We start from the raw sequence: 27,354 nt of genomic DNA, 5'->3' as shown, positions 1-27,354 counted from the left end.
ACATTTTACTTTTTTTTTTTTTTTCCTGCTTAGGAAGTAGTAGAAAACCATCACCAAAGCAGAAAAACACCAAATGTTTAATGACTCTGGGTAATTTCTCAAGTATAGACTTATATAATGTCTTTAGTATTCTGTAAGTAGAAGAATTTCTAAAAAAGATGACAGCTCAATATCCTTATCAAGGAAGCTGAGAATGGATGATTTGAGGCGTTCATTTTATAAGTGTGTTGTTAGAAAACGTGTTGACTGGTTTCAATGTTTAATTTTTTTCCTTTCATAATTTTTCCTCTTCCTCATATTACTCTTAAAGTATATTAATACCTTTTGGTATCTGGGCTTTTGGTCTGAGAACTTGCTCAGACAGGGGATTCTAGGAAGAATAATTAAGAGTTTTAGTGATCCTTTTCCATAAATTAAAAAGAAGCCTTGTTTTCAACAATAGAATAATATGGGTTGTAGCTTAACTAGAGTGCTCACCTGCCTTTGAGATTGCAATGATCTTGTTGTTTCATGGGTTTTCTTTTTAAAGGTTTTGATAACATTGTACTGGCTGGGAAGAAAAGCACAAAGTAACCCCTACTATAGTGGTCCCTATCTGAACTTGAAAGCATTTGAGAACTTTTTAGGACAAGCTCTGACTAAGGTAAGGAAACTCTACCTGTATGACTATGACTACTATTACTCCTACTACTTCCTACCCCACCCCTTACCTCTTCTTCTCCTTTTTCTCCCCCTCACCCTTCCTTTCTCACCTATAAAAAATACATCAGCTCTGAGTGTCTTTCCTCCACTCTGAATTGGACTGTTACTCATTTATTGCTGTATATGCCACTGCCAAGGAGTGAGTGAATCTATTTCAGAGCTGTTGCTAGAGTGTAGAAATTTCTCTCTTAATTTTAGGTAAGTTGATGACATACTCATTTGCTTCCCTTCTCAGACAGTAAAGAGCCCTGTTGGCATAGTGGTTAGAGCTCAGCTGCTAACTGAAAGGTAGACAGTTTGAACCCACCAGCCACTCTATGGGAGAAGGATGTGGCAGTGGCAGTCTGCTTTGGTAAAGATTTACAGCCTTGGAAACCCTATGGGACAGTTCTGTTCTGTCCTTTAGGGTTGCTGTGAGTCAGAATCGACTTGATGGCAGTGGATTTGGTTTGGGTTAGACGCTTTATAAAATATATAATTTAACTATTTTCATCCTCATTGTGACACTAGGGTGTAATAGGGAGGTGCTTCCAGGGCTATTAAAATGTGTGAAAGTGACTCAGTTTCTTCATCTTAACGTGCTGTTGATAACAAGCGCTCATATCTTTAATGCACACACTCCAGCATCCCCACCATTCTACCATACAGGTTCTGTTTCCTAAAAAGTAGTGAATGCTGTTAGTGAAACTTGATAAGGTTTTTAGGTTAGAATCCTTTCTTTTATACACTTCGTGTCCTGGAATCACCGTGACAGCCTTGAGGGCAGTTGTGGGCCAGAACAGACAGTGGTTCCGCTGAAGCTTCCTTCATAAGAGATCCAAACGGGAAAGTTAACTTCTCTATGAGGCAGTTATCCAGGGCATTGACAGGGCCCAGAAGAAAATAAGTGGTCAAAATAATTTACTACCATCAAATTAATAGTACTTGCTTTGGGGTTTTTGGTGATGACTAAATGATACAGTATCAATAAGACATTTAGCATTAGTCCTTGGCATTCTAAGAGTGCAGGAAATGCTAGTTACCATGATTGGAAGATAGAAATTTTGGGCCAGGATAAAAATGATCACCTTGCCTTAAATCTGGCCTGGTCTTTAATGGTTTCACCTGAATCCAGCCACCTACATTATAGAGAGATGGGATTATAGAGCCTAGAAGGTTAGAATTTTTTTTTTTTAATTGTAAGGAGTTGGTAGCGCTGTACTCAAATTTCTTGAATCGGTTAAATCAGGTAATAGTTGAGATGTTAACAGGCCACAAGCATTATCCTAGGTGCTGGAAAAACTCACACACAAGACAAAGGACCCATCCTCATGGAACACAGTTGTCTGATGGAGACAGAGGAGATACGTCACTGTGGTACAGGAGGGGTGAACTCTAATGGAGGGCTGTCAGGAGGCTTTGGGCACAAAGAGAGCCTTGCCTTCCAGTGATTTTCATCTAAGAATGCATTCGGTTAAAACCAGTGTGGGACCTTGGCTCGTTTATTAGTGCTTCCTTTACAGCTTTTGGTCTTTTATTGTGACATAGTCTGTGTCAGATTGAAAATCCTGTTAGACTGTTATGGGTAGGAATGTTTCATTAAAGGCTATTTCCTTTTACCAGTGTCAAAATCAGAGAGGGTAAAGTTGATTTTTTGATAGATAAAACTGTAGCTGTGGTTCCAATATTCCTGTATTATGGAGTGGGAATGGCCTTAAGAGGCATGTGAACATATAATCTGTTATTAGAAATATTTTGTATCATTTCTATTAAAATAAAAATAAATTTAAATAGATAGTGCTTAATGGCCAATTCAAATGACCAGTTTCTAAAAAATAATTGAGGTAATCTGTTGCCCCTCAGCCATAAGTTGGAGATGACTTACTCTAGGTATGACTTTTCAGGATGAAGTCCTCCTTGAAAACCAAGCACCAGGTTCTTTTGTAATTGAGGTGCCCCATCATCAATAACTTTAACATTTATCAGATCAAAAATCATCTCACTATGTGTTGAAAATGCCAAGGCTTTGACAAGAAAGATGTATCTAAGAGCCGGAATGGATCTAAAGCTTTACTTTAATTTTTTTTTTCTTACCTTTTTATTTTTGAGAAGCATTTTGATGGTACCAGCACTAGGCCCAGCCTCCCCATCTGCTTGGAAATAGCAGGATACAATGTAGGCGCCTGCAGCTTCATGACAGAATTTCAGCTCTGACGCCAGAGCGTCTGGCATCTAAAGCAGCTGAAATCTCACTTAAATCCCGTACACCTTGTTGGCACTTCTAACACTTGTCAAATAATTCACCGATGAATTGACAGATCCAGTGTTAGTTAAAAGTATGCTCGATATAGCTGATATTTGAGAAGTCCAAAATGCCTGCTAATTATTCATTCTGAGCATTCTTTTTTTATCAACTTTTCCTTATGTTGAAAATATTCTTAATTAAAAGTTGAAAGAACAGTATAATGAATTCACAGTTATGTACCATCTGTCTCAATTATTAAAAAATTTTCTGTTTGCTTTGTCTGTGTATCCATCCATCCATTTATGTTTTTGCTTAGCCATTTTAAGATAAGTTGCACATTATCACGATAACTCACCCTTCAGTACTTCAACATGCATTGCCTAAGACTATTCTTCTATATGGCCACCATGTCTGTTTTACCTAAGAGAATTTATAAATATTCCTCATTATCGTCTAATAAAAAACCAAACCCAAACCAGTTGCCATCTAGTCAGTTTTGACTCACAGGGACCCCTTGTATTACAGGATAAACTGAGCTCCATGGGGTTTTCTTGGCTGTACTCTTTACAGAAGCAGGTTATCACGGTTTTCTCTGCAGCGCTGCTGGATAGGTTTGAACTGCCAACCTTTTGGTTAGTAGCTGAGAGCAAACAGTTTGCGCCATTTAGGGATCTTGTCATCTAATATTCAGTCCATATTCAAATTTCTCAATTGTCTCCTAAATATCTTTTGTAGCTGTTTTTATTTGAACAGTAATTTAATCAAGATTTACATATTGATTTTATTAAGAATTCCTAGATCCTTTAAATTGTCTCTGTGTTAGTAAGCTTACCTGAAAAAAAATTCCTGACTTTTTACTGTAATGACAAAATACCCTCACCATGTTTAAAAAAGTATATATATGTGTGTGTGTGTGTGTATATATATATATAGTTATAGATATTAATTGATTACTGTGTGTTAGGACTATGTTAAGGGCTGTCTTAGTTACTTAGTGCTGCTATAACAGGAATACTACAAGCGGATGACTTTAACAAAGAGAAATTTATTCTCTCACAGTTCAGGAGGCTAGAAGTCCAAATTTAGGGTGCCAGCTCTAGGAAAAGGCTTTCTCTTTCTGTTGGCTCTGGGGGACAGTCCCTGTTTCCTTTCAACATCTGTGGGCCCAGTGTTCCTTGGAGATCTGCATATGTCTTGGCATCAGTCTTCCCCTGTATCTAGGAAGTTCCCAGTGCAGGGACTCCAGGTCGAAGGACATGCTGCATTGCCAGCTCTTCTTTCTTGGTGGTAGTCGAGTCACTGTCTCTCTGCTGGCTTCTCTCTCTTTTTATCTCTTATAAGATAAAAGATGATGCAGGCACCACACCCCAAGAAAATTCCCCTTACATTGGATCAGGGTGTTGCATCCCACCCTACTCCTGCCTCATTAACCCAAGGCATACATTAGGAATTATAATACATAGTACAATTACATCAGATCATGAAATAGTACAACCATTTAATGCTAGGAATCATGGCCTAACCAAGTTGACACGTATTTTGGGGGGACATAATTCAGCCCATCACAAGGGCTGTATAACTTTTACCTGAACCCTAATTTAAAAAATGTTCAATTATAGTGTTTTGCCTTTAACTTTAATCTAAAATGAAACCAAACCCATTGCTGTAGAGCAGATTTTGACTCACAGTGACCCCATGGGACAGAGTAGGACTGCTCCATAAGGTTTCCAGGGAGTGACTGGTGGTTTCAAACTGCCCACCTTTTGGTTACCAGGTGAGCTCTTAACCACTGCACTACCAGAGCTCCTTAACTTTCCTAGAGGAGTGTTAATTAAAAAATCCTTAATTTGAGTAAATTCTGTGTAGTCTGAAATTGATCAAACATGCAGTCAAGATGCATTGATAATTACTGGCAATTGGAATGCGAGAGTTGGAAACAAAGAAGGAGGATCAGTAGTTGGAAAATATGGCCTTGGTAATAGAAACAATGCCGCAGATCGAATGGTAGAATTTTGCAAGACCAACGACTTCTTCATTGCAAATACCTTGTTTCACCACATAAACGGCATCTATACACATGGACCTCGCCAGATGGAACACACAGAAATCAAATTGACTACATCTGTGGAAAGAGACAAGGGAAAAGCTCAATATCATCAGTTAGAACAAGGCCAGGGGCCAACTGTGGAACAGAACATCAATTGCTCAATATGCAAATTCAAGCCGAAACTGAAGAAAATCAGAGCAAGTCCACAAGAGCCAAAATATGACCTTGAGTATATCCCACCTGAATTTAGAGATCATCTCAAGAATAGATTTGATGCATCGAACACTAGTGACCAAAGACCAGAGTAGTTGTGGAATGACATCAAGGACATCATCCATGAAGAAAGCAAGAGGTCACTGAAAAGACAGGAAAGAAAGAAAAGACCAACGTGGATGTCAGAGGAGACTCTGAAACTTGTTCTTGAGCGTTGAGCAGCTAAAGCAAAAGGAAGAATTGATGAAGTAAAAGAACTGAACAGAGGATTTCAAAGGGCCTCTCGAGAAGACAAAATAAAGTATTATAATGACATGTGCAAAGAGCTGGAGATGGAAAACCAAAAGGGAAGAACACGTTTGGCGTTTCTCAAGCTGAAAGAACTGAAGAAAAAATTCAAGCCTCAAGTTGCAATAGTGAAGGATTCCATGGGGAAAATACTAAACGATGCAGGAAGCATCAAAAGAAGATGGAAGGAATACACAGAGTCATTATACCAAAAAGAATTAGTCGATATTGAACCATTTCAAGAGGTGGCATATGATCAGGAACTGATGCTACTGAAGGAAGAAGTCTAAGCTGCTCTGAAGGCACTGGCGAAAAACAAGGCTCCAGGAATTGATGGAATATCAATTGAGATGTTTCAACAAACAGATGCAGCGCTGGAGATGCTCACTTGTCTGTGCCAAGAAATATGGAAGACAGCTTCCTGGCCAACTGACTGGAAGAGGTCCATATTTATCCCTATTCCCAAGAAAGATGATCTAACCGAATGTGGAAATTATAGAACAATATCATGAATATCACGCGCAAGCAAAATTTTGCTGAAGATCATTCAAAAAGAGCTGCAGCAGTGTATCAACAGATAACTGCCAGAAATTCAGGCCGGTTTCAGAAGAGGACGTGGAACCAGGAATATCATTGATGATATCAGATGGATCCTGGCTGAAACCAGAGAATACCAGAAGGATGATTACCTATGTTTTGTTGACTATGCAAAGGCATTCGACTGTGTGGCTCATAACAAACTATGGATACCACTGCAAAGAATGGGAATTCCAGAACACTTAATTGTGCTCATGAGGAACCTTTGCATAGATCAAGAGGCAGTTGTTCAGACAGAACAAGGGGATACTGATTGGTTTAAAGTCAGGAAAGGTGTGCATCAGGGTTGTGCTCTTTCACCATACCTATTTAATCTGTATGCTGAACAAATAATCCGAGAAGCTGGACTATATGAAGAAGAACGGGGCATCAGGATTGGGGGAAGACTCGTTAACAACCTGTGTTATGCAGATGGCACAACCTTGCTTGCTGAAAGTGAAGAGGACTTAAAGCAGTTACTCATGAAGATCAAAGACCACAGCCTTCAGTATGGATTACACCTCAACATAAAGAAAACAAAATCCTCACAACTGGACCAGTGAGCAACATCATGATAAATGGAGAAAAGATTGACGTTGTCAAGGATTTCATTTTACTTGGATCCACAATTAACTGCCATGGAAGCAGCAGTCAAGAAATCAAAAGACTCATTGCATTGGGCAAATCTGCTGCAAAGGACCTCTTCAAAGTGTTGAAGAGCAAAGATGTCATCCTGAAGACTTAAGGTGCGCCTGACCCAGGCCATGGTATTTTCAATCACATATGCATGTGAAAGGGTGGACAGTGAATAAGGAAGACCAAAGAAGAGTTGACGCCTTTGAATTGTGGTGTAGGTGAAGAATATTGAATACACCATGGACTGCCAAAAGAACGAACAAATCTGTCTTAGAAGAAGTGCAGCCAGAATGCTCCTTAGAGGCAAGGATGGCGAGACTGCGTCTTACATACTTTGGACATGTTGTCAGGAGGGATCAGTCCCTGGAGAAGGACATCATGCTTGGCAGAGTACAGGGTCAGCGGAAAAGAGGAAGACCCTCAGTGAGGTGGATTGACACAGTGGCTGCAACAATGAGCTCAAGCATAACAACGATTGTAAGTATGGCGCAGGACCGAGCAGAGTTCCGTTCTGTTGCGCATGGGGTCGCTATGAGTAGGAATCGACTCGACGGAACCTGACAACAACAATTATGTAGTTTACAAAGGAGCCGTGGCGATGCAATGGTTAAGTGTTCAGCCACTAACTAAAAAGGTGGCGGTCCACACCCACCAGAGAGCGATGGCAGTTTGCTTCCGTAAAGATTATAGCCTGGGAAACTCTATGGTGCAGGTCTACTCTGTCCTGTAAGGTCACTGTGAGTGAGAATTGACTCAATGGGAATGGGCTGGTTTTTTTGGCTTATGTTGTTTACAAACCTATGGTTAATAAGATTTATCAAATTTCTTTGTAGCCATTATATGAACCAAGCATTGTATTTGCATCCAGGGAAAATAGGCTTTATGTATCAATAAACAAATATGCTTCCCTTGATTCAATAGGGAATACAACCCAGCTTCCAGCAGTACAGTTCTAGGTTTAGAAATCAGTGAAAGTAAATGAATCTTCTCGAGTGTTTGCCTGCTGTCCCAGCCTTATTTTTTAAAAGATCTTTAACCATTATGGCTTTGTGTTTAGTATAAGCCACCCTAAGTACTTTCCGGAGTAAGCTGAATGTAGTTCTGTTGACTTACCTCCTTTTGGATGTCTAAATTAAGATTGATTTTTCTTCTTGACTCCTTTCATGTTTATTGCCAGAGGGCTGTAAATAATTGTTGAGTTTAGCATTTCAATGCTATTCTAATTATTAGCTTTTATTTTATTATACCTTTTCCCATTCCTTATTCTTCGAGAATACCACTTTATTGAGTAACACGGACTACTTCCTTGTTACACAAGTGCCAAGGTGTTAATTATGGAAAAACAGTAACAGATTTATTTTCTGATTTTTATCAGCTTTTTCTTACATTCAACAGGGAAATCTCATTGCCTTACTTGTCAAATGAAGCCAGACTTGAGCTATGCAACGAAAAAGTCATGGCTGATTAATGTTTTGGAAATTTAAGCTAATTTACTACTCTGAGTAAAACATTTTTTAGGCACTCGAAGACTCTAACAGTCTGAAAAGAAGTGGCAGAGACAGTGGCTACGGTGATATCTGGTGTACCGAGCGTGGAGAATTTCCCGCTTCTGCGGGCAACCATAAGAGAGAAGATTCCTTTGAGAGCTTGGAGTCCTTAGGGTCTAGATCATTCACAAGCTGCTCCTCAGATAGCACCCTGAAAGGGGGCCGTGAAGGTAAGTTACGTCGTAGCTGTCAGTTTATTTCTATTTATTTGCATATTAAGAGAAAATAGGGAATGGGAAGAAGTGGAGAAATGGAGAGAATACTGTCTAAGCAGAAATTTCATTAAGAAGTGGATTTCAAAGAGACTCAAGTGTAACTAGGGGTTTCTTCTTCGCTAATTTTTTCCTCCTTCATATAAGTGATAGTTTCCATTTCTAAGTGTTTTTCTCCTGTCCATTTTTTGGCAAAGACAGAAGAAGAGAAAGGTAACTTTAACGTGTTTTATCAGGGATAATATGTCTTGATTTTTCTCTATAGACTCAGATGTAATAATCTGTGCCTGTGAGCCCTGGTGGCACAGTGGTTAGGAGCTTGACTGCTAACCAAAAGGTCAGCAGTTTGAATCTATTAGCTGCCCTTTGGAAACACTATGGGGCATTTCTACTCAGTCCTGTAGGGTTGCTATGAGTCAGAATCAACTGGACAACAATGGTTTTTTAAAATTTTTAATTATCTGATCTAACTAAAAGTAAAAAGGAATGTAAATAAAATGAATAGAGCCCTGGTGGTATAGTGGTTAAGTACTTGGCTGCTAAATGAAAGGTTGAGGGTTTGAACCTACCAGTCACTCTGTGGGAGAAGGGTGTGGCAGAGGCTGAAATTCTCAACCCACTGTACTACATTGTCCTGTCTGAAGAACATGAAACATGCAATGTTTCAATTTGCATCCAGTTAGCAAAGAATAAAAAGGACGAAGATCGAGGGCATGTGGCAATATATATACTTCAGTCAGTTCAAATGCAGTGGTCAGGAGGTATGAAATCAGGTACTCGTTGAGCTGGGTGGCTGGTATTGTTGTTGAGTGCTGTTGAGTTGATTCTGACTCACAAAGACCCCATGTGATGGAGTAGAACTGCCCCAGAGGGTTGAGCAGTTTGCCAGGTTTTTCTCCCACAGAGCTGCTGGGTGGGTTAAAACCACCAACCTTCTGGTTACCAGCTGAGTGCTTAACCATTGTGCCACCAAGGCTCCTTGAATGCAGGACTACTGCCACTTGCTTCCTGATCTTGGGAAAGGAGTTGCAGACTGAGTTCAGAATGTGGAAGTTAAGTGTTGGTAATTACAACTGATAAGGAAAAAAATATGAGGGTGTAGGCCACCAGGATGATGCGAAAGCTTTTCTGTGACTAGTGTATTAAAATGCTACTGCTGTTCACCACCACATTTAGTCCCAAATTGGTGATCACAGCAATTTAGGATAGTACTTAGAGCATAACAAGATGGCAAACTCAAATTCCTACGTTTTATGTGAAACGTCTTAACATATCAAGAATGATGACATTTGCCTACTGTGTGTGGCATTGTTGCAGAGGGGCCCCCCCCAAAAAAGATTTTAACTTTAAAAATGCAAGAGTAGAATGATCTATTAAAGATTAAATATTTTACATGTGTAAATTTTGGCAAGAATCGTTAGTACATTTATTGGAAATGAGAGAAATTCCTGTTTTATTTAAAAAAAAAAACCACCCAATGCTCTCAAGTCGTTTTATTTAGGAGGTGGTAAAAACAAACACAGCAGTAGATTCTTGACTGCTGATCCTCCTGGGTGTGGCTGTTTATAGTTTCTCCCTTCTCACCCTGATACTGTTCCTTTCCTGGCCCTGTCTGGAAGCTGCACCTTAAGCCACTTCCTGTAGACTATTCTCAGTGTTATTTGCTGTAGATTCCCGCCAGGCAGAGAGGAGGAGACCAGACTGCCCTTAGGTCAGATTAAACTGAAGGTGCTGTACATGCTGAGTGCCTGGAGCTGTCAGGTACTGCACACAGCCAGCCTCTGAGAGAGCCTAGGCGGGAAGCTAGCAGTGTTTGCAAAAGTTTGCAGATGAGGCAGGAAAAAAAAAAGAGCAGGGAGAGAGACAGAACTCAGCTTGTAGCTGAGCCATGTTTTCTATCTGGAGCCATGTTTTCTATCTGTAGCCATGTTTTCTCCCTATACCTTTAAAAGAGGAGATTTATTGTTTTTGTTTTAAGATAGCAGATTAGTATCTATCTGACCTTTGGTATATCAAAGGTATTCTTTTGATTTGTGTTTAAATGATTTTGGGTCAGAATACAAGGTGCCCAATTTAATTTCCATGGACTCAGTAAAAAGCCTTAATCTTGTGCCTTCATTTGGGTATGACTTGAGATTCCTCTGGGGCTTTAGAAGTCGTGTGGCCCAACCTCATATCTAATGTGTGAGTCCTGTTCGTAGGGGTCTCGTAAAGATCTGCCAGCGCCTTTGTGATCTTGTCCATTTGCTTCTCTTTCCCTGTTCTCCTGCCTACATTTTACATTAGCTGGATGCCATATTTTAAATTACTGAATTTCCCTGGAATTACTTTTGTATCCCATTTAAGTGTCCATGTTTAATTGCTGGGTTCTATTCACATTTATTACAGCAACACATTTTATGAAAAATTATGGGTACACAGAAGCTTGAGAAGAAAAGGGGATTCAGCAGTAATTTGGGACTTTTTCTGCTTAAAGACTGCAACAGCAAAAGAGTACCCCGTGTGCCTCTCGTGTGCAAAAGAACTTCCTCCTAATGGATCTTATCACAACTTCGTGACAAATCTCTAAAAATATTCCCTGCAGTTAGCAGGAGCAGCCCTGGGTTTCTGAGGGAAAGACAAAGCAGGCAGGCTGTGTGGGTTTCAGTTAGTGGAGAATCTGGTGAGTTAAGCAAATTCTTGTGCCTTTTTTGTAGGTTGCGAAAGTGACACAGATTCTGAATTCACGTTCAAAATGCAGGACTATAACAAAGATGATATGTCATACCGAAGGATTTCGGCTATCGAACCAAAGTCTGCTTTACCATTCAATCGTTTTTTACCCCACAAAAGTAGACAGCCATCCTACATGCCAGCGCCCTTGAGGAAGAAGAGGCCGGACAAAAATGAGGATAACAGAAGAAGTTGGGCAACCTCGGTCTATACAGAAACAGATGGAACATTTTCAAGGTACTGGGGTGTGAGCTGATTATTAAGTTTTAAAATTTCAGCGTGCTTTGTGAATTGGGTGGGGGTATTTAAATGTGGTAAAAACAATAAGTTTTTCAAATGCATTTCGTAGATAATATATTAAATTTCATTAATGAAAGGTTTTTTTTCTTCCTATCTGTATTTTTAGTCATATACATCTTGCAGATATTTCTTCCATTGTAAAATGTCTGCATGTCATTTGCCAGTTCTTTTTTTAGATGCATGCCTTCAGCTTCTTGGTATATCTTTTCAGCATATGGGATGACTTATAATATTCACTGTGAGCTCTGCTGTGTTATTTTCTTCCTATTTTTTCCTGTTTTGATTGATCTCAGTGGACACAAAAAGGCTCCTCTAATTTCCCATCAAATTAGCAGAGCAGAGTGTGCTTTTTCAAATCCAGCATCCTGGCAGATGGAGGTGTGTGGTCCTGAGAGTGATTCGGACTCTGAGGATGAACGAAGGTTGCCTGACATAGTTTTGGATGACTTAGCCAACCGTAGATTGCAGGTGAAAAAGTGGCCCGAGAGTTTCATCTCGAAAACCATCTCTCCTAACGCTTGTTCACAAATATTTTCTCCTGCTGATTCGCTAGCCACTGGACCGTACGAGCTGATGAGGTCAGGAATATTTATCCTGGGTCTGGATATCTACTATGCCATTGATTTTTAATACTACAGAAAGTAACACCTTGAATTGTTTGCAATTTGTCTTTCTTTTAATACAACTTTTAATTGAATATCTTTGTGGTGTGTCTAGCTGTTCTCCAATTAAAATGAGATGCTGGTACAGTGCCTTAACTTGTAGGTTGTAGGAGCTGTGGTGATGAGAACGGAAATTAATTTGCTTCATTCACAGTGGCGTGACTGTGAGCCAGAAAGCATGCATTTTGTGTTCTCTGTGACAGATAGCTCATACGGTATCTTAACTGATTGGATGTTTTGAACAGTAACCAGAGGAGGACTTGGGGCACAAACGTGGAGAACTGGTCAACCATACAAGAAACTTCAAACTCCTCTTGTTATTTGGAAGAGGAAGAAGAAAAGACGACAAGCATACCCAACATTGTTAAGGATGACCTTTACGTGCGAAAGCTAAGTCCTATCATGCCAAGCCCAGCGAATACTTTTGATCGGTTTCTTCCCAAATGTTCGACCCTAGAAGATGTGAACTGGAAAAGAATAAAAAGGGAAACTTATAAACCATGGTATAAGGAATTTCAGGGATTCAGGTTCGTCTTCTTCGTGCATGTTTCTGTTGTCCTGGTGTTCATTCAGTACCCCAGCTGGGTGCGTCTTTTAAGTGAGAGAGAGAGTTTGAATAATGTTCCCTGGAACCTGTGTAACTGAAAAGAATTGCTGTCTGAATTTAAACTTTGGGATGTGGGCCTTAAAAGTCCTCTTCTATGTATATATTGTCATAATTTGGCATTGTTTTTGGTGGTTTTATTTTTCATCATTTCTCTGTCCCCCTCACTCTCCACTTCCTTTCTCTGTATCACTCAATAATAGAAGGAATTCACACTCTGAGGATGAGGACTCGGGCTCTAACCGAGGCTTTGCCATTTTTAGTAAAATACAAAAAGCAGAGCATAGACCCGACAGCAACTGCCAAAGACGTTCATTCGTGCTGGAACTAGCTACCAAACGGGCCACAAAATTGCGGGATGCACATGCAGCCAGGAGCTCCAGGGGTGCCTCGGATGAGCCCAGGTGGACTGTCTGCATGAGCCGCCTGCTTGGAGCCCGGCCTCAGACATCTCCCGGTGTCTGCTGCTGCTGCGTTAACACGCTCTCCTATGACCTGCCTGTGCTTAGCCAGGAACTCTTACTCAGCTAATATATTTAGTATAAAAGCATAATGTATAAAACAGTGGCTTTCTGTGCGAGCATGGATGCTTGGAAGTTTGTAGAACTAAACATTCTTATTTAGCACCATAATGTGCAAGACAGTATATGTTTACATGTGACATAGTTGTTGGTTCTCTGGAAAACCATCTCCAAAAGGCTTTTTAAAGAGATGTGGAGAAAGGAAATAACTTTTAGATAGAGACTGGGAAGGGCAAGTAATGAATGAAAAACAATGCATAGTAAAGAGCAGCTCTTCTTCCCTCCGCTGACTATGTGTGCCCATTGCAGAAGGTGCATGATGCCCAGCTCTTGCTACATTTCTAGGAGAGGAATTAGGTCTTTGTGGCTAACAGAATGAGGGAGGGGCAAAAGGGAATGTGGTGTGTGTATGGAGGAGTTGTGGTCCATCCACGTTCTAGCACCATCCCTTAGCCTTGCTGCTGTCCACCTTTTCTGAGAAGTACTCTGCTTTTGTTATTTTAAATGGTATCTGGAAAAGTCGCTGGTGATAGCATTAAATGCTAGTCTTTTTTTCAAGCCAGAGACCCTCTCCTGACTATAAAATCATTCCCCTAGAGTGACTGGCTAGTTGTTCTGCCACCTAATTATGTATTCTCCCCAAACTTAATAAGATTCTCCCTTCCTTTTTCTTTTCTGTGCTTCAGTCAGTTTTTATTACTTCAGGCCCTTCAAACATATTCTGATGACATCTTATCTTCTGAAACAAATATCAAAATTGATCCTACTTCTGGTCCAAGACTCATAACACGCAGAAAGAACCTCTGTCACGCACCAGGATATAGAAGAGACAACCTCGACATGTCGGCCCTGGATCCTGACTTAGAGAATGATGACTTCTTTGTTAGGAAGACTGGGGCTTTCCATGCGAATCCATGTGTTCTCCAGGCTTTTGAAGATTTTAGAAGGTTCTCTGAGCAAGACGATCCTGTAGAGAGAGATATAATTCTGCAGTGCAGAGAAGGTGAAGCTGTACTTCCAGATTTAGAAAAAGATGATATGATTGTTCGCCGAATTCCAGTGCAGAAGAAAGAGGTGCCTCTATCAGGAGCCCCCGACAGATACCAGCCAGTGCCTTTCCCTGAGCCTTGGACCCTTCCTCCGGAAATTCAAGCAAAATTTCTCTGCGTACTTGAAAGGACATGCCCACCCAAAGAAAAAAGTAATAGTTGTAGAGTATTAGTTCCTGCTTATCGGCAAAAGAAAGATGACATGTTGACCCGTAAGATCCAATCTTGGAAACTGGGAACTCCTGTGCCTCCAATCAGCTTCATGCCTGGTCCTTGCAGTGAGGCGGACATGCGGAAGTGGGAGGCCATCCGGGAGGCCAGCAGAGTTAGGCACAAGAAACGGCTGATGGTAGAGAGGTCAGAGTGTGTTTCTGCAAGGAGTCTCGTCTTGTGTGGCTTCTAGTGTGAGAGAAAACAGCATCTTATTGCTTGACCATGCATGCCACATGCCATTTTGAAGCATCCTGTAGACTTTTTTTTTTTTTTGCTTTGAGAAACTTTTAATCATTTCATGGGAGAAGTGCAATTCCATATTTGTACATCTTTACATTCATTTACGTTAGGCCTGTGTAAGAAGGTGTGTACACAAATCTTACCTTTGGCCTTAAGATAATGGTACTATTTTGCCATGAGGTTTCATGAACATGTTTTGTGATTACATTTAAAGACTTTCATTCTCACGTCTAAACATTTCGGAAATAGCATTGTTGAAGTTTGGTGTTTATGTGTTTCTCATAAAATATGACATTGCAAATTTCATTTAGCTTGATTTTTAGCTTTTAACCTAGGTTTCTTTGATCATCAATTTTTGACTTATTTTTATTTTAAAGTTCAGTGTAAACATTGATGTTAAGATGCATGAATTTTCACGAGTGTAATTATGGTCATTTTGGTAATAACTCAGTCTGCATGTGTGTGTTCAACGACTTACCTTTTTGATGAATGTTGAGTTCGTTGAACTGAGGATGGACAAATGTGATTAGGTTGAATAAAATAATTAGATGCAAGTCTAACTTAGTATTGGTTCCTGAAAACAGGAAGCCAAACTTCCTTATGATTTGTTGGTTCAGAGTAAACCAAGAAACCCAGCATCTTGCTAAAGTCTGAATTTCTTGAGATACAACCTTGATGAGAACTTGGAGCACAATCAGCAATAAGGCTGAAAGAAACCAACCTTTTGAGATTTGTCCATCTCTAGTTAAAGACCTTGAACATTTAGAAAGTAACATAATCGGGGGGAAAAAAATGACTTTTTAATTTTTGGTTTTCTGGTTTCTCAGACTTTTTCAAAAGATTTATGGTGAGAATGGGTAAGTTTCATGGTTCACAGTAAGGAAAAAATCTCTGCATATTGTTCGTCCTTTGTGTAGTGTGCTACCGCACTTCTCTTCTGGCATGCCACTAAGTGGGGGTGTTGTGTGCTATGCATGAGATTTTTAAAACTGCGGAAATTTTTCTTACTTTTGGCAACCTAATGGTAGTATTTTTGTGTCTGAAAGTCCAGTGCAGGAAGTATACTATAAGACAGCAATAGTTTTTATTTTATCAGAAATTTAAAATTCAGTTCCATGTGTTTTTTAAATTTTATTTATGAAGGAGTTGATTAAAGATAACAAAAGCACTTACCTAGGGTTAGATGTATTTCTTTTGGTATTGGAATTGCTAGACGGATTAAAATTATTTTGAGTTCTGGATGCTGAAACCCACATAACTACATTTTAGAAGATCTGTGATGGAAAAAGAATATTTGCATTGACTTTGAGGTTATATACATGCGGTTGGCCATGTACTCTTAACTGATAAAGCTCTTTTTGAATGGGGATGGTGAGTGACATCAATCTGCCCATAGGGGTGTTCAGAACAGTTTCAAGTTTTAGACAAGAGTAAAAGCTCTAACATGACCATGTTATAGAGCAAAATTGGCCTTCCAAACTTAAATATACTGATAGTTTCCAATATTTTTGTTGTATATTTTTAATAGTTAATTACCAATTGCTTAATTTTAGTCCTCTGGTAGACATGGTAATACGTTGTAGTTTAAAACAAACTTTCTGGAAATGTTTTTCTTTACTAGAATAATTGGGAGAGCCAAAAGTAAACACTAAGCACCGCTAAGCATAAAAAAATACAGACTCATTTATTCTCAGTGTAAAATCGTCAGGTGTCTGTTGATCAGAGTATCTTTCACTTTCTGAATCTGGTAATATTTTTTGAGCAAGAGGAAGAGAGTTTAAGGATGTCAAGTGTCTTGACATGCTTAAGGCTTAGTAGCTGTTTCTTTTTACCCCTACCAGGATTTATTTCATCTCTAAGATTCTCTAAATTTGATATAGTGCAGAGATCTTAAAAAAAAAAAAAAAAAATGGTTGCAATCAAGTCGATTCTGACTCATAGTGACCTTACAGGACACGGTAGAACCTCCCCCATGGGGTTTTCAAGGCTGTAATCTTTATGGAAACAGACTGCCACATCTTTCTTCCTCGGAAAGGCTGGTGAATTCAAACCGCTGACCTTTCTGTTAGCAGCCAAATGCCTTAACCACTGAGCACCAGGGCTGCTGTTCAGAACTTTTGAATGCTACCAGAATTATCATTTAAAACATAAGTATTCTAGATGTCAAAGGTTTAATTGAGCTATGTGTATCTACTAATTTTAAGTGCTTCTCAGTCACTGATTTTTAAAAGTGAGCTCCCAGCCTATTTTCATTGTGCCACATGAAGGCGCATGATCCTTGTTTGTGTCATTATGCACTTAAAGCATTTTTCATCAGTGTTGTGAACGAGACAGGTTTCAGTGTGATGCTGAAGCTATGTCATAGAACAAAATTGGCCTTTATTCATCGTGGGAAAGCTGTTTGAAATTGATTAAAAATCTACTTGCAGCTTTAAGTATTTTGAATGATAACTTTGAAAGAATTTTTATTTGTAAATGAAATATGACTTTATGATATAAACAGGTATCAATAATAGATGCTTAAAGGGGATACTGCCCTGACTACAAGTCCTTGATGGGAATGTAAACATGTACAGCTATTTCAATGACTGTGCATGTTCCCCTTAGTGAGGGATACATTATATGATTGGGTTATGAAAAGAAAAAGAAAAAAACCCAAATGCCAAAGCTGACAAAGCTAAGGATTTTTTCTGGACTACAGCTTGCAGCAGCAGATGTAGACTATATCGAGATTCTGGCTTGGATAGTACAGTATTTGTTTTTAAAGGCCATTCCTTCCCCCATGCAGTTTAGTGCCAAAGTAACTGCACACATATAAAGCAGGATTGTAAATTGAGACTGATGAATAATGCATGCCTTGTAAAATAATGGAAAGCCATACAAGTGTGCCTTTAGAAAACTCAAATGTGTTTTAGACCACTTGAAATCAAAATCTATCATATAGGGTTTTTTTTTTTTTTTTTTTTTTACCTCCTATATTGTCAGTTACTGATACTTTCCTTAAAATTGATCTTGCTGCAATGACAACAAAATAGAAATTTAAATTGAACTAAGTGTAGGCTTTTAATCTAGAACTTGTTTCATGTTTATGTTGAGTGATATTTCTCTGTTTATAACGTATGTTCTCAAGCTTAGAATACTTACTTGGAAAAGCATTATTGCTCAACACCCTGTAATTGAAAAATAACTGCCTGTAGCATGAGTGCTTTCTTTTTGGTAAGGACCATGTTAAAGAGAACTGTGCAGTATCTTTTAAAGCCTTGCATTGTTAATTTCTAGCTTGCTTTTTATTTGGCACTTACCGCTTGTCAGTTTGCCTGCTTATTTTTAGGAAGACGCTTTCTGTGTGGCAGGCATTTCACACTTGCATGCTCTTGTGGTGCATGGATTTATGTCTGTATGGTTCCATGAAATTTGAAAATTTGATAATGATGCCTTTTGGCAGAAACTATTGGCAACAAATAAAAATTTGTGGTAAAGGTATATAGGAATTGTAATATGATTAAACCATTGAATCTGCTGTCAGTATCAACAGGAAGTGAACATTGACTCCAGGTGAAGTTCTCATCAAAGACGGTTAAAACGTCTGTATTTGCTTGTGTGTTGTTGGCTACAAGATTCTATAGAATTATAAACATATGCAAGACAACAAAAAAGAAGGGAAAATAAAGCAGATGTTATTTTCTGATGAAATCAGCAAGAAGAGTAGGTTTATAGTATAGTTTTAGTGTTCTGCCATTCTAGTCCAAATGTTTAGACCAGGAGGAGTCTCAAAATTGGGGAGGGCATGGGGATTTTGCCTTTCTGAGGACATTTGTTAATGTCTAGAGAAATTTTTGTTAGTTAGAACTGCGTGTGTGTGTGTGTGTGAGTCAGAGAGTGTGACTGGCACCTAGTGAGTAGAGGACAGGGATGGTGCTAAACATCCTACAATACATAGGACAGTACCCCACAACAAAGAATTTTCCAGCCCAAAATATCAACAGTGCTGCCATTGAGAAACCCTGATTTAGATTATAAATGAAAAGTCTTTGTTATATTTTTAATCTTTTTATGGTTTATGCTAATTCCAAAGCCTCTTACCCAGGTCTTGGCATTGGTCTCTCTTCAGGGAATTTCCTTAAGACCTAATAGAAATGTATTTAGAGGTGCATAAAAAAAGCTATTCCTATCTGTCTCTGAAAGTTGGAGACTAGATCTTAGTGTTATGGAATTTCTATTTGCTGTATAGGACTGACAGTAATTTTATATTTAGGAATATTTATTACATGGTGGTTCTTTTTGGTCCCTTATACCTTAGTAGTTCATCTATACATTTGGTTCTAAAATAATATTCACTGTAACACTAGCCAAGAAGTGCCAGGAGGAAAAAAAAAAAAAAAAAAAAGTGCCAGGAGAATAGAAGGTGATAAACAAAGTGGGGAGAGAAAGTGAAAGACTAATAGTGGTCTTGATTTATGATCCACACCTTCTCTCTCAAACTTTCACCTCCCTCCTGTCTCTACTGTAAGTGCTATTAAAAAAAAATTTTTTTTTTCAACTGAAATTGTAAGGTGTTAGACCTGTATTTTTGGAACAAATCCAAATGCAGTTCCAAACTGGAGCCTCTCCAAATAAGGAAACACAAATATTGCAGGTAAATGAATAGTAAAAGAAAATTATAATGTGATTTGCCAGTGGATAATAACTCATTCCACAAAGCATACTAGAGCTTTATCATTTTCCTAATTTTTGTGGCACATTCTCTGGTGCTTACCACAATTCTGTGAAGCAGGCCAAATAGGTATTATCTGCATTTTAGAGACATACCAGAAACAGAAATGGAGCTTTCCCAAGGACACACAACTCACATAAAAATGGCGAGCGGGGGCGACTGACCTCCTCTAACTTCACAAGGGGTAAGGAGAATGAAGATCGACAGCCCGAGGCTGATTTCTGTGAGGCAGAGGTCAGACATACCTCCACCCTGAAGGCGCTCAACTTTCTCACTCCATGGCCGGGAAGCCTGCCATGCTGTCTCCTGCGAATCTTGTGGTTCACCTTTGCTGCCACCATTTCTCGACCCCTGCATCTCACCATCGCTTGCTATCTTCAGTGTTACAGTTCTCTGTCTCCTGGGTCTATGAGGTTCTCAACACAGGGATCCCAGGTCCAAAGGACACTCTCTGCTCCTGTCTCTTCTTCTTCGTGTAGTAGTCAGGTCCCCCTTCTCTGCTCTGGAATTGGCTCTCTTTTAAGCCTAGCAGAATGGCCAAACTGACCAATTCCCTCATTAGGGGTCCGTATACCTTATTTGGTATATGGTCCCATTCCCACAAGGGTGCCATGCGCCTTATTTACATTATTAGCAAACCATCGAATCATTTTGGCAGGCCACGAGCATCTCATTTTTGTAGTCCTACCCAGTCATTTGGTGGGAGTTACAAAGACTGTGGCTAGAAGGGCCATGTTAAGTCATTCACTGTACCATAACTTGAGAGTGGTGGAGCCAGTCTGGAACTTCAGCTAAATGAGATAATCCACGTAGATGGCCTGCTAATGTTACTAGCACACAGGAAGCCCTCAAATGTTTAATATTATCCTGTTTACTCTGATACGGAAAGAATTCTTCACGACCCAGCTGAAAGGCTCCTGCACTTAAATGTTCTGGGTTTTATCAGTGTGGTCTGGGGCGACCTCACTAATTTGAAACAGCTTTGGGAGTTACCTTTTGGGAGATCCCACCAAATCGTACTTGCTCAAATAGTAATTGTTGGTGTATAGCACCAGGTTGTTTTATGAAATGCAATCAGCATAACCTTATGCATTTTTTCATAACATTCCCTTCCTCAGCAAATGAAGAATGAGGCTCAGAGAAGTTAAGCAATGCGTGTGAGATCGGAATGGACATTAGTGCCACAATCAGGGCTGGAGTCCTCCCTCTTGTCCCATCCCGGTACCTGGCTCAGCTTTGTGTTGGAGTACACTCAGGCTTTCCATCACACCAGCACCACCAGATGCCATTGAGTTGATTCTGACTCTGAACAGTCAGAGTGGTTTGAACCCACCAGTTACTCCGAGGGAGAAAAGACATGGCAATCTGGTCCCATAAAGATTACAGCCTAGGAAACGCTATGGGGCAGTTATGCTGCACCCTATAGGGTTGAAATCTATGAGCTGAAATGGACTTGCCTGCACACAACAATTGTAGTATTAGCTCAGATAATCTCACTTTTCACTTATGACATAAGTAAATTTATATTCTAAAATTTACATGAATCAATTTGAAATATAATCATACTTAGATATGTATTACACCAATGTCTATCTCATGTAATATATATTCCCATATCTGTCTTTATACATATATTCTATATATATGTCTTAATAAATTCTATTAAGCTTTTTCTATAAAGCTTTTTTGGGGGTAATATTTTACCTCTCAGAAAAGAATTGGGAACACTACAGATTTGGTGTATTACCCTTGATTAAATATGATAAAATATGCTTTATTCTTACAGCTGATATTAAATGAGTATATTCTGCATGTCTTGTGCTGTGCTATCGTGTTTTCCTCTCAAGCAAAAACATATAAATTCATGAGGGAGATAAGCCAAACGCGTGCGCACATACACAATGTATAGATAATATAACATTGAGTGTTATGCACTGTGAGAAAGATATAGCTAAAACACTAGAAAAGTTGAGAGAAGGGGAAGGCCACATTGACAAAGCAAAGCTCAGAAGACTTTATAAAAGTGATAGAATGTTATCTAGATCATTAATACAACACATTTATTTAGCCCCCCCCCTTTTTTTTTATGGGCTGGATGCCCTTTTAGGCCCAAGTGATACACTGAACAAGTCAGACAAAATTCCTCCTTTACATTTTTACAGGGCAAGACAGGTAATAAGTAAATATATACTCCAATTTCAAATATATATTTTATTCTAAATATATATTTTAATGTATTCTAATAAATGCCATGGGGGAAAAAAGAGAAAGAGGTAGGGTGAACCAGGAGAAGGGGGCACGTGCTGTTTCTTTTAGGGCCTTCAGGGAAGGGAACACTTTAATTAGCATTTGAACAGTAAAACTAGAAGTGAGACAAGCCTTGTGAATATTTGGGTGAAGAGGATCCAGGCAGATTGAAGAGCAAGGGGAGAGGCAAGTAGATTGAGTGCCAGTGAGGCTGCAGCAGAGTAAGTGGAAGGGAGCATGGTGGGAAATGAGCTCAGAGAAGTGAGCAGAGGACAGACTATGCAGGACCTAAATGTCTTGGGAGAACAGTGTATTTAACCAGAGTGAGATGGGAAGAAACTGGTGGATCTTGAGGAGAGGTGTGTTGTGATCTGAGGGAAGAGTTTAAAGGACCCCTCTGGCTGCTGTGTTGAGAATATACTGTTGGACAGGGAGGCCAGTTATTGCAATAATCCAGGCAGAAGATGATGATGGCTCGAGTCAGCATGGAAATCGTGGAAATGGGGAGAAGTGGTTGTATCCTACATATAGTCAGGGGGTCGAGTGACAGAATTTACTGGTGGAATCAGTTGTGATGTGTGTGAGAGAGAGTGAGGAATCATCGATGGCTCCAAGGTTTTTAGTCGAAAGTCTGGAAGGGTGGAGTTGACTTTTATTGAGATGAGGAAGACCAGGAGATAAGGAGGTTGTAGGATAAGTGGTCATGTTTTTGGTCTGAGACAAGTGAAGTTGGAGATACCTGTTAGACTTAAGTGGGGAATGACAAGGAAGTGACTTGTATCCATACAGAAATTAGCAAGGATCCTGAAGAATGAGTGACATTTTAAAAGGCACATGTGATGGTGAAGGGAGAGTCCATTTGAGGAAAGATCTTTACTGGCTCTGGAGACTGGGTGAAAATTTAAGAAGCTATTGTGAACATCCAGGTAAGAGTTGATTGTGCTTTGATCTAGTGTGCTGGCAATAGAAATGGAAAGAAAAAGACACTTAATAAGAGGACTTGATAACTAATTGAAAGTGGGGAGAAGGGAGAAGCTAGGGTGAAAAATCGTTCTTAAGTTTCAAATGTGAATGATTGGGAGGGCAGGTGGTAGCCATTAACAGACACAAGAGAAAAAGCAGGTTTGGAGACAAGATTGAGTTTGGCTACATCAAACAATAACCATGTGTTTAGTGAGTTACAGTTTATAAAATCCTTTCACGTATGATTTCAGTTGGCTCTATTACAATGGAGGTGCCTGAGGGATGTGCTTGCAGAGATGTTTATTCAACAAGCCATTGGAAATGAGTCAAAGGAAGGGCTGGTACTGATTTGGGAGTATTTGCATAGAGGTGGTAATTGAGTTCATGAGCTAGCTAAAGGCAAATGTGTTATAAAAGAAGAGATTATATGGTGATAGCAAAAACCCTGGAGAAGGTGAAGTTTAGGGGATCTGGAAGGAGGTCACACCCTCTCTCCCAGTGTGGTTTAGCCACGCCTTCTGAGTGCATGTAGTCAGCTCACACGTGCCTCATGTTCAATTCCCCACTCTTTTTGTCGGTTTCTACTTTAGATTAGTCTCATTGGTGATTCAGTGGTAAAATTCTCATCCTTCAGGTGGGAAACCTGGTCTGATTGCCGGTCAGTTCACCTCATGTGCAGCCACCACCCCTCCATCAGTGGAGGCTTCTGTATGGCTATGATGCTGAACAGGTTTTAGCAGAGTTTCCAGACTAAGAGAGACCAGCAACAAAGGCCTGGTGATTTATTTCTAAAAAATCAGCCAGCGAAAACCCTAGGTACTACAGTGGTCATGCTGTTGTGCGTGGGGAAGCCGTGAGTCAGGGCTGACTTGATGGTAGCTAACAACAGCTCTAGATTGAGCTCTTTAAGAGGTAGTCCTCAGTACTTACCAGCAGCAGGTGTTATATATGAAAACATGAAAGTTGCATTAATAAAAAAGAGAAGACTGTACAGGTTATTATGGCTGGCTCTTAGCAATCACCTGTAGTGCTTGGAGAACAATAGTGCAGTGGTGGGGCAGACCTTATACACACAATCTCTGAGAAGAAGCAGCACGTTTATTCTTGGTATTAAACTTGAGGAGAAAATAACAGGTAATCATTAAATTATTTAATAAGTGCCCAGAAAAGTCAGCCAAACCTTAGAAGGTTATTTTGGGGACGAGAGAAAAATAAATGATGCTAGTGACTATTTTTTTTCCTAAAGTACTCCTTTATTCATTGACCACTTCGCATATGACGTTAGTTTATTTGTTCAGACTTGTGCAGGGTTAATTTAGTCATTTTGTGAAAGAATTCACGCTTGAGTTTAGTGCTAGGCTCTTGTTTCTGCGTTTTGGAAAAAACACCATTTATCTGTGTAGCACTTTTTCTGTGACACTATCATTACAACGTCTAGGTAGTACAGCAGAAATTTAGATGGAATTTCCAAATATAAGTCCAACCTTCCAGTTGTAGCCCTCTGTCTGGTCACATGAACCTAGGTAACCTTCGGTGATTTTCTTGCAGGAGTAAGTCTATGAGTGATGTCAGCGCAGAGGATGTTGAAAACTTGCGTCAGATGCGTTACGAGGAGATGCAGAGAATAAAATCACAATTAAAAGAACAAGATCAGAAATGGCAGGACGTGAGTAGTCTATTGATTGGGGTAACAGGAAGGCTGGGAGGCAGGAGAGTGTATTTCTTTGACGCCTCATTGCTTCTCTTAAAAGAAAGTCATGGTTCTCAAGAGCTGATTTGTTTTTTTTTTTCTTTTTTCTGATGTTACAGCGTTCTGTTACCTGGTAGAATAATGTGACCAACTTTCTTTTAAAAGATTTTTAAAACCTTTCGAGCCTATTACTGCTACGTTTTAAAGGCTATTGTTACCATAATGGGATGTTTATCGTTTCCTCATGATATTCTCTGTGAATTCTTAAAATGTGAGATGACTTTCTTGCAGCATAGTTAATTTTTTAGATCAGTTTGGTAGTTGAGTTTGGGGCTTGACTGTTAATTATACCTGTGAAAGAATAAAGACTTTGCTCAAGGTTTCGCACAGAAGAGGAGCAGGGAGTCCAGGACAGAGTACTGAAGTTAGCAGGGAGAGATGAAAGGGGTTCTTAAGAGTTACTAGAAGATATTTGAGGAGAAATAAGAAAATATATTTCTGAGGACTATTTAGGCTGAGAAGTCATTATCTAATATGGATCAAAATTAGATGTATTTACAGAGCTGACATATAACCAGATGTCTCTCTGGATATAGACATAACCTTTAGTTTTGATCCTGCAAAAACTTTTTGGCCTTTTTTGAGAAGGGTGGTTTCTACAAACTGTTTTATAGGATTGTTTAAAAAAAAAAACCAAAAAACAGTAGATAAGCTACATTTTGAGGACAACTTTACGGGAAGAGGGGTTATTTGGTAGCATGAACAAACTAGCCAAATCCATCTTTATTTTTCAAAGGACTTGAAGTTGATTAAGTGAAGTAGAACCCCCTGCCTTGGCTGCATGTCTAAATTCCAGTGCCTCTTCTACTTGGGAACTCAATTTAATTATTAAGAAACAGTAATTCACTGTTGCTTGGCCAAAATACATGGTGAATATTTTGATATGGAATTAATGAGCACTGAGAGGTTATCCATTAGGTTAAGTCAGATGAAAATTCATGCTGGTTACCTTATAGGACTAAATGCAGACTGCTTTTTTTCTTTCTAGAAATAGTTCATATTGGTGTCAGGCAGCTAATTTACTTTGCACTCTCTTCGAGTGAGAAATTTGTTCAGCTTGAGACATTAGATGTACCTTTATTTGAGCTGGAATGCCAGCCACCACCCATTACTAGCACATATTGCTCTATTTTGAAGACAGAGAAGTTTAGGTCTTCTGATATGTCTTGAAGCTCTGGTTGCCAGAACTAGGGTTAATTTAAATACTGAACTACGTTGATCTCTCTGGGGTCACCCAGCTATGCTAGATTTCTGTTCTAAAATGTTCTAGGGGTATGGGAAACATGGGTCAGCTTGTTCCTGTGTAAGCTTCTTTATTGCTGTGACCTATGGGAACCCTGGTGGCATAGTGATTAGGAGCTACAGCTGTGAACCAAAAGGTCGGCATCTCGAATCCACCAGGTGCTCCTTGGAAACTCCATAGGGCAGTTTTACTCTGTCCTATAGGGTAGCTATGAGTTGGAACTGACTCAACAGCAGCAGGTTTTTTTTTTTTTTTTTTTTTTTAAACCAAACTCTGAAATCCATACTTGAATCATGCCTCCACAGTAAAGCCTTTCCAAATCTACCTTCCCCTTCTGGAGGTGGACTTGAGCTTTGGACCCCTGCTCTCCCGTGTGACCCTATCATACTTATTGAACGTCTTTTTACATGTGTGTCTCTGCCTTCTAGACTGAGAGCTCGAGCAGAAGCACACCTTATTCGTCTGTGTCCTGGCACTGGGCCTTGCCTGAAAGTACCAGTTGAGCTTATGTTTGTTAAGTGAAAGACTGAGCATCTACAGTTAGCCGTTACACTCATGTTTGTGTTTCGATTTTACTGGTGCAAAGTGCTATTTCACAGAACAGCCAGATTTGCGGAGTAAGATGAAAATGAAGTTGAAGTGGTTACTGACCTTTCTGACCTGGCACCTAATTACAAGCATTTAGCATTCTTTGTGAAGTGGGCAATGAGGCAAACGCTTTCTGGGAAAACAAAAATGGGATCTATCTTATTAGGTCAGGTTTTTCAGACAGACACATGAGATAAAGGCTTAGTACAGAAACACTGGCTATAAAAAGCAAAATTAGGGCACCTTGGCATTAAGTTAGAGTGAATAGTTTCAGGGATGTAATGGGATACTCGGCCCTCTCTCGCTGCTAGAAAGGTTTATAGAAATTCAGGTATGTTTGTGCTGATGTGATTTTCTGTCAGGACCTTGCAAAATGGAAAGATCGTCGAAAAAGCTTCACTTCGGATCTGCAGAAGAAAAAAGAAGAGAGGGAAGAAATTGAAAAGCAGGCACTGGAGAAGTCTGAAAGAAGCTCTAAGACGTTTAGGGAAATGCTGCAGGACAGGTAATCAAGACGCATTGCGTTTCATAGATGGAGGTACCAGCGTTAGAAATCGATATTTTCTGTAAGTGTGGTCTGATACGTGTTCAGTCGTATTTAACCTATAATCAAATATGCAATGAAACATTCAGCATTTTGCTCTGCAGGAAGAAAGCAAGGAAAGCGTTGCTCTAGTAGCGAGTTGGATTAACAAGAAATAAGTGCTTAACGTGGGCATGCATTGTTTCTTCATTTGACTTTGTGCGTTCACGTGAAGAATTGAATGGTGTTAGCTATATTTGGTGCTGAAGATAAACTACATTTTTCTTTCTTAAGGGAATTTAGGAGTGGAATGGTCAAGTGAAAGCAGGTCCCAATTTTTAACTAAATTTTGTAAATAGAACATAAAATCCTTTTTCATTCTTTAGTGGTACAATTCAAATTATATTTTAAAGGAAATCTATATAAATATAAATGTATGGGGTTTTTTTTTTTTTTGCACTACAAAATAACTGGATAAAGATCCAACTCATGCTCTCCTGTAAAGCAGTTACTATGTGGAAACTTGGGATGTTTACACACCAGGGAGAAGGCAAATATATACCTTAAGAGTAATGTCAGA

General features: G+C 39.5%; 1 protein-coding gene across 7 annotated transcripts in view; it reads left to right on the top strand.

Annotated features, from left to right (window-relative positions):
* LMO7 (LIM domain 7) overlaps nt 1-27,354 on the top strand; it is a 281,227-nt gene that overhangs the window by 204,663 nt on the left and 49,210 nt on the right. For 4 of the 7 annotated variants that reach the window (XM_064270027.1, XM_064270025.1, XM_064270024.1 and 1 more), the window contains exons 6-12: nt 530-643; nt 8,205-8,403; nt 11,142-11,394; nt 12,365-12,646; nt 15,574-15,603; nt 24,219-24,336; nt 26,614-26,756. In XM_064270027.1, the coding sequence (XP_064126097.1) occupies nt 530-643; nt 8,205-8,403; nt 11,142-11,394; nt 12,365-12,646; nt 15,574-15,603; nt 24,219-24,336; nt 26,614-26,756 (1,139 nt within the window). Of the gene's footprint in view, nt 1-529; nt 644-8,204; nt 8,404-11,141; nt 11,395-12,364; nt 12,647-13,930; nt 14,651-15,573; nt 15,604-24,218; nt 24,337-26,613; nt 26,757-27,354 lie in introns of all 7 variants that reach the window. The other 3 variants (XM_064270029.1, XM_064270028.1, XM_064270026.1) reach the window with 3 other exon arrangements.

Source organism: Loxodonta africana, chromosome 17, assembly GCF_030014295.1.
Source record: "Loxodonta africana isolate mLoxAfr1 chromosome 17, mLoxAfr1.hap2, whole genome shotgun sequence".
NCBI classification, from domain to species: Eukaryota; Metazoa; Chordata; class Mammalia; order Proboscidea; family Elephantidae; genus Loxodonta; species Loxodonta africana.
This window is presented reverse-complemented; position numbering and strand designations above follow the sequence as displayed.